Below are 7,850 nucleotides of genomic sequence, written 5' to 3'. Positions count from 1 at the left end.
GAGACAGAGTCTCACCCCATCACCCAGGCTGGAATGCAGTGGTGCGATCTCTGGTCACTCCAACCTCCACCTCCCAAGTTCAAGCAATTCTCCTGCCTCAGCTCCTTCCCACAGTAGCTGGGATTACAAGCACCCACCACCACACCTGGCTAATTTTTTTATTTTTAGTAGAGATGGGATTTCACCATGTTGGCTAGGCTGGTCTCAAACTCCTGACCTCAGGTGATCCATCCACTCGCCTTGGCTTCCCAGAGTGCTGGGATTACAGGCGTGAGCCACCACACCCGGCCTGATTTACATATATTTTCTACTGCTCTGTAAGTTGTTTTTTCATTTCCTCTGTGGTATCCTTTGAAGCATAAAGTTTTTAATTTTGATGAAGTCCAATTTATGTATTTTTTGTTTGTTTCTCAAGCTTTTGGTATTATATGTAAGAAACTTGACAAATTCAAGATCATTCACTTACCTCTATGTTTTCTTCTGAGACCTTTATAGCTTTATTTTTTATTTCTTTTATTGATTTTGTTATTTTTTGTATATGTTTTGAGGTTAAGGGTCCAACTTCACACTTTTGCATGTGACTATCCTGTTGTCTCAACACTATTTGTAGAAAATACTGTTCTCTTTCCCATTGAATTGCTCTGGAACCCTTGTCAAAAATCAGTTGACCATTGACACATAGGTTTATTTCAGGACTCTTAAATTCTATTCTGTTGATATCTTTTTTTACACAAGTACCACACTGACTTAATTGTTGCATCATAGTAAGTTTTGAAATCAAGACACGTGAGCCTCCAACTTTGTTTCTGTTCTTCAAGATTTGGTCACTCTCAATCTCTTGCATTTCCATATGAATTTTAGGACCAGTCTGACAATGTTTGCAAAAAAAGCCAGCTGGGATTTTGATAGCAATTGTGTTGAATCTTTATTTGTATTTGGAAAATATTAGTATATGAACAATATCTATTCTTACAATGCATGAACATTTTCATTTACTTAGTTTTTAAATTTTTTCACTATATTTTATAGTTTGTAGAATACAAGTTGCTATCATAAATAGAATTTTTTTTAAATTTCATATTTGGGCTTTTGTTTCTTTATATCTTTTCTTCTCTTTGTTCTTTAGATTGGGCACTTTGTATTGCTTTAAGTTCACTTGCACTTTGTCCTCTTATCTTCCATTAAGCTGTTAAGTTTATCCAGTGGTTTAAAAATTTTTTTTTCAGATATTTTCAGTTTTAGAACTATTTATTATTTATTTGTTTTTTAATAGACCGGATCTCTGTTGTCCAGGCTGGAGTTCAGTGCTAATGTCATAGCTCACTGCAGCATTGAACTCCTGGGCTCAAGCAATCCTCCCATCTTACTAGGACCACGGGCATGTGCCACCATTAAATTTAAATTTAATTAAATTTAATTTTAATTTAAGAATTAAACTTTTTCATTTAAAAAATTTTAATGTTTTTTCAATTTTTTAATTAAAAATTTTTTTTTAAGTTTTTTTCTGTAGAGATGTGGGTCTTGCTGTTTTATCCAGGCTGGTCCCAAATTCCTGGCCTCAAGCGATCTGCCCACCTTGGCTTCCCAAAGTGCAGAGGTTACAGGTGTGAGCCACTCTGCCTGACCCAGAATTTCTTTTAAAAAGAAAAATTATATTGGCATATTTTGTACATTATTTAATTCACCCTTTTAAAGCTTATAATTCTATTTTTTTTTTTTTTTAATTTTTTGTATGGATAGGATTTTGCCATGTTGCCCAAGCTGGTCTTGAACTCCTGGACTGAAGTGATCCTCCTCCTGCAGCCTCCCAAACTGTTGGGATTATAGATGTGAGCCACTGTGCCCAGCCTGGTTCTTTTTTATAGTTTCTGTTTCTCTACTAAGGTATCCTGTCTTTCATTCATTGTGACAGTATCTTCTTTTACATTGAGCATCATTCTATTAGTTGCTTATGAATCTTGCATCCTGGCTGGATGCAATAGCTCAGACCTGTAGTCCCAGAACTTTGGGAGGCTGAGTGGGGAAGGAAGATCTCTTGAGCCCAGGAGTTTGAGACCAGCTTGGACAATCTAGAGGGGCCCCACCTCCACAAAAAAAAAAAGAGAAAAAATTAGCTGTGTGTGATGGCACATGCCTATGATCCGAGCTACTCAGGAGGCTGAGGTGAGAGAATTGCTTGAAGCTGGAAGGACAAGGCTCCAGTAAGCCTCACCAGCAGAGCAAGAACCTGTCTCAAAAAACAAACAAACAAAAACCCTGAAACCTTGTAATTCTAACATCTGAGTCATCTCAGAGTTGGTCTCCATTAATTGTCTTTCTTTTGAAAATGTATTGCATTTTCTTTTCTTTGCTTTTGTTTAATTTTGTCATTTATTCTGCACATTATGAATGTTACGCAGTGCAGACTAGATTCTGTTATATTCTTCCAAAGATTGTTTTGCTTGTTTTGCTTGCTTGTTTTAGCAGATACTTAATTTGGTGGAACTCAAAATTGCAAACTCATTGTTCTTTGCTGTGGGCAATAGCTCAAATCTCAATTTTAGCTTTTTAGATTTTAGCTTTAGCTGCATTGTTTGGAGCTGTGCATGCATAGTTCAGGGGTCAACCAGAGATTTGGGCTGAGTTTACAGAGAATTTTGGCCTCCTTCTCTCTTGCCTTCTCTTTTTGGGGTTTTCCTTTTCTACCTTCCTGGGGTTGTAATGGCCCCTAACTCTCTCCTCATTCTTCAAGCCAGAAAGACTGTGGGTTTTGGCCAGGTGCAGTGGCTCATGCCTGTAATCCCAGCACTTTGGTAGGCCAAGGCAGGAGGACTGCTTGAGGCCAGGAGTTCAAAACCAGACTGGGCAAACATAGAAAGCCCCATCTCTAAAATTAAAAATTAAAAAAAAAATTAGCCAGGAATGGTGATGTGTACCTATAGTCCTGGCTGTTCAGGAGGCTGAAGCAGGAGGATCACTTAAGTCCAGGAGTTTGAGGCTGCAGTGAGCTATGATTGTGCCTGCTGCACTCCAGTCTGGATATTGGAGTGAGAGACCTTGTCCTTTGGTGGGTAGGTAAAAAAAAGAAGACTAGGTTTTTAATTCAAATTTTAACCACCCCACATTTCATGAACTAGCTGTATCTTCAAGGCTAAACGCTACAAAAAGGGAAAACTTGTGTGTGTATATATATAGCTGCTTTTCATGCCATTTCCATCTTTTTAAGTACTGACAACTCACCTAAGCAATGCCTTTTTTTTTTTCCCCCAGTGCGTTTAGGTAGTTTGCTTTTTCCGTTTTGGCCAGAGTTTGTTATGTGCAGAGGGTTAGTCCAGTAGGAACTAACTTAGCCATTATCAGAAGCAGATCGTTATTTTTAAAATGTCAAATTTTTTTCAATAAGGTATAACTGTCTTTTACAGCTTAGCTGTTTTAAGGCCAAATTTCTGTTTTTAAATGCCCTTTGGTGTGTCCTGTTTTATCCGTTTTGCACTGAAGGATTGAGGATTTTACTTGAGACACTTAAAAACCTGTCTGCTTTTATTCTCTTATCTTTATTATTTGGGATACTGTATAAGGGCCGTATCAGCTCAGAATGCATAAAGGCTATCCTTGGAATAAGTATTTGTTTGTTGAGCTCTTTTACTGTTGAACAAAATCTAGATGTTTTTGTTTTTAGCCCAGTTAGAGTTTTCATAGGACTTACAAGGTGTAGCTGTAAAAGGAAATTGATTTGTTTCCATAGGGATGAATTCTTTTTTTTTTTTTTTAAAGGACAGGGTGTCGATCTGGTTGTTTCCCAGGCTGGAGTGCAGTGTTTTGACCACAACTCAGCGCAGCCTTGACCTCCTGGGCAGAAGCAAGGCTCCCACATCAGCCTCCCAAGTATCTGGGACTACAGGCGTGCACCATCATGCCCTGCTAATTATTTTTTATAGAGATGGGGGGGGGTCTCCATACATTGCCCAGGCTGGTCTCAAACTCCTGGACTCAAGTGATCCTTCCACCTCGGCCACCCAAAGTGCTAGAATTACAGGTGTGAACCACTGCACTTGGCCTAGGAATGAACCTGAATCTTATTATTTTATATATATTTACTAATTGACAGTTGGAGGACAGGGGAATCTCAATGAAAACTTCCAGAATGTTTTGTTAACTAGAAAGAACACTGTTTTCTGATGTGATTAGGAACAGAGTTTATGAGATGTTCAGAGATTATCATGAATATGGTTTGTTTTATTGGCAGAAGGGTGTTTTAATAGTGTATTTTTTTATTTTGATGGAGTCTGATGTGCACATATTAGAAAACTTCTTGGCCAGACGCAGTGGCCCACGCGTGTAATCCCAGCACTTTGGGAGGCCAAGAGGGGTGGATCACCTGAGGTTGGGAGTTTGAGACCAGTCTGGCCAACATGGTGAAACCCTGTCTCTACTAAAAATACAAAAAATTAGCCAGGCATGGTGGCAAATGCCTGTAATCCCAGCTACTCGGGAGGCTGAGGCAGGAGAATCACTTGAACCCAGGAGACAGAGGTTGCGGTGAGTCCGGATCACGCCATTGCACTCCAGCTTGGGCAACAAGAATGTAACTCTGTCTCAAAAGAAAAAAAAAAAAAACTTAACTGATTAGGAGAAAATGTATTTCTTTTCTGTTGAAAGGCGAGGTGGATCCTAAAGAGAGGATAGCACGCCAACGAAAATTATTACAGAAGAAACTTGGCCTTAATATGGGAGAAGCAATTGGAATGAGTACTGAAGAACTTTTCAATGATGAAGATTTGGATTATACCCCAACTTCAGCAGCCCTTGTAAACAAACAACCTGTAGGTAAAACGTTTGGTTATTTGATTGCAAGTAATAATACAAAGGGTTTGCTTCATTTTGCTTACGTAATTATAGTTTAAGAAAATGTTATGCTTAGTTCTGCTTGTTGCCACTTAGTGCCACCATAATTTAACATCTTTTTAAACCAGATTTCTGATAACAGATTCTATAGAGGCAAGCTCAACCCTCCTCCCAGACACTGGACTGTTGTAGTAGACCTTTTAGGAGTTACTGGTATTGAAAGATTCTAGTTGCTCCAGTTGTTCTTTTTTTGTTTTGTTCTTTGATGTAGGGAAAAGTAATTTTTTTGGGAGAGTGAGAGATAGTAAGGGCTATCATAGTTATGGTAGTAGAAGTCTTTAGTGTTATGATCTGTTCTTTTTTTTTTTTAAGTGAGAAATATGACAAAACTTGTGAACAGCAAAAAAGGGGTATACAATATGGAGTAAAAGGAAGTTTTTTGTCAATAGGACACACATTTCCATGCCCTATAGGCAACGCTTTTTAAGTTTCTTGTGCATAATTTCTGAAACTCCTGTATATGTACAAGTGCGTGTGTATGTGTGTATGTATATGTGTGTGTGTGTGTGTGTGTGTATATATATATATACACACACACACACACACACACATATATATACACATTTTAAGCCATATTTGCCTTTTCTCACTTCATACAGCTTAATATATCAATATATTCAGATTGATCATACCCTTTTTTGGATAGCTTCATGCTGTTTTGTTTTGTGGCTATACCATAGTTTCACTCTTTTCTTCCTCCTCCTCTATTCCAGTTCCCAGTGGATATGTTTGTGCTTCTTAACATTTTTGTATGCCACAGACTCTTTTGAAGTGCTGGTAAAAGCTGTGGCTCTCTCTTCAGAGAAATGCACATGTAATGAGATATTACATCTCAAGGGGTTCAGTACTCTTTTACCTGACCGCCAGTATTGTTTTAGGGGCCTATGGGCTGCATTAAAAATTCCTGTTTTGCAGTTATGAATTTCCTGTCTTGTCATTCTCTTGGCTATTTCCTTTGCTTCAGTAGAGAACGGTTCTATTTGCCTTTATACAAGTGGTACTTTAAACCATTAGAATTTGTAAAGTGTATTTTTTAGGGTTGGGGGCATATATGATGATGAGTAAGTTCTGCAGAATAAAGGGGGAAAAAGGCAGATACTAGAAAAGGAAAAAGAGAGATTATGAAGAGGCTGAAATATAGCAACACCCTGAAACAAACAGAAGGAAATGGGATAGAAAGGAAAGCGTAAGATGTAACTAGAAGATAAAGAGGAAAATAGAATAAGATAAAGCAGAATAAAAATGCAATCACATGATCACAGTATGGGTAATTGAACATGGTGTAAGAAAATGAATGGGCAGGTGTATTAGAGAAAATGGGCTATACATATCAGATTAATTGGTTGCGGGATAGGCAACGCCAACTTGAGGTTTGCATTATCCAGGTTTATATATCGTGGACCTTTGGGATAAGTTGCTTAAAGTTTATTATTGCCATAGGTCATTATAGCTGCATTGCCTTGTATATGTCCAGTGGTTCTTGATCCAGACTGCAGCAGAATATCCACACCAGTGACCTTAACTGGTTGTAGAAGTATAGATTTCAGTTGAATCTTACAATTAGGCACAGAAGGGATTTTTAGGCTTGAGCTTAAAAATGTAACACACAGGCTTTATAGTGTCTTGTGAGAATGGAAAAGAAAGCAAAAGGAGTAGGCAGTGAGTAGTTAAGAGGAAAGGGGCATATGGGCTAAGTTGGACTGTAGCCTGCTGGACCAATCACTTAAGACTATAATAATTTATTTCAGCAGATGGTGATGATCAGTTTCTTTTGTTGACATTTATTCTCATAACTTTTTGGTGATACAATTTTTATTTTGAAGTCTTACCTCTTCAAAGCCTTCTCTGTGGATTAGGATAATACATTTGTGCCTCATAATGTAGCATAAAAAAGTTAAGAAGCTTAGGTGTATCCATTGGGAGTTGGAATAGTAGGGAAGAAGGAGGAAAAGACTGAAATTATTGTATGGTCATACAACAGAAGAATGTGAGGCTGTCAAAAAAGAATGTGATCGACATATATATATATTGAAATTTATACACTTGGTCTTCTTCTGAGGCTGAGACTATAGGCATATATTTTAATTTCAAAAGTTCCAAGTCATCCTTCTTTTATTCTTTTAGACTCTTCAGGCAGCTGAATTGATTGACTCAGAGTTTCGAGCAGGAATGAGCAATAGACAGAAGAACAAAGCTAAAAGAATGGCGAAGTTATTTGCAAAACAGAGATCCAGGGATGCAGTGGAAACTAACGAGAAGAGGTAGTAATTTTTTTCCTGCTTATTCACTTAAAACAGTAGTGCTGTGTGGCTTTAATCTGTGTCTGCTTGATTTATAGAAACATTCTGTTGACACTATGTTTAACTGGGGAGTATTGTTTGGATTCTCTTACTCAGTTGTCAGAGAGTATTGTTACAATGGACTGAGACTACTTCCCCAGAAAATCTGCATGTGCAGACTTTTTTTCCTACTAATTATCAGTTTTGAATGAGGGCTGAGGATCTCCAAAGGGGAGAGCATTCCAGGCAGAAGGAACAAGTTTAAATGCCTTAAACATGCAATATTCAAGGAACAAATTAGAAGGGCAGTACAGCCTTCTATATTGGGATGGGTGCACAGCAGAGTGGTAGAGAATGAAGTCAGAGAGATGTCTAAGGACCACAAGTTAAGAATAGTGCATTAGTAAAATGGGAGGTAATTGTCATGGTGTTACCTCACCTGTTTCCTAAGCTGGGGATGTGCTAAATAGCCGTTGATAATCTAGGGTAGTTTCTGTCCTCCTGTTGAAGAAAAGAACTCTGTGGGTAAAATCACTGTCCTCAATTTCTTCATGAGTTACTAAAGGTGATCATCTATGCATGGCTTAGAGCAGCATTTCTCAAAGGGTGGTTCAAAACTATTTCCTTCAGGGGTTCTTTGAGGGGCTTATAAAAAATATGCAGATTCTTTTTTTTTTTTTTTTTTTT

The 7,850-nt window shown here is 37.9% G+C and overlaps 1 protein-coding gene across 3 annotated transcripts in view; it reads left to right on the top strand.

The window, feature by feature from the left end:
- The window catches only part of BTAF1 (B-TFIID TATA-box binding protein associated factor 1), a 99,666-nt gene that overhangs the window by 22,141 nt on the left and 69,675 nt on the right, over positions 1–7,850 (top strand). For 2 of the 3 annotated variants that reach the window (XM_017498206.2, XM_017498207.2), the window contains exons 5-6: positions 4,639–4,802; positions 7,009–7,145. In XM_017498206.2, coding sequence (XP_017353695.1) covers positions 4,639–4,802; positions 7,009–7,145 — 301 coding nt within the window. Of the gene's footprint in view, positions 1–4,638; positions 4,807–7,008; positions 7,146–7,850 lie in introns of all 3 variants that reach the window. The other variant, XM_037727739.1, reaches the window with a different exon arrangement.

The sequence above is a fragment of the Cebus imitator genome, unplaced genomic scaffold (genome assembly GCF_001604975.1).
Source record: "Cebus imitator isolate Cc_AM_T3 unplaced genomic scaffold, Cebus_imitator-1.0 Scaffold238, whole genome shotgun sequence".
Lineage (NCBI taxonomy): Eukaryota > Metazoa > Chordata > Mammalia > Primates > Cebidae > Cebus > Cebus imitator.
Note: the sequence above shows the minus strand (reverse complement) of the source record. Positions and strands in the feature narration are given on the sequence as shown.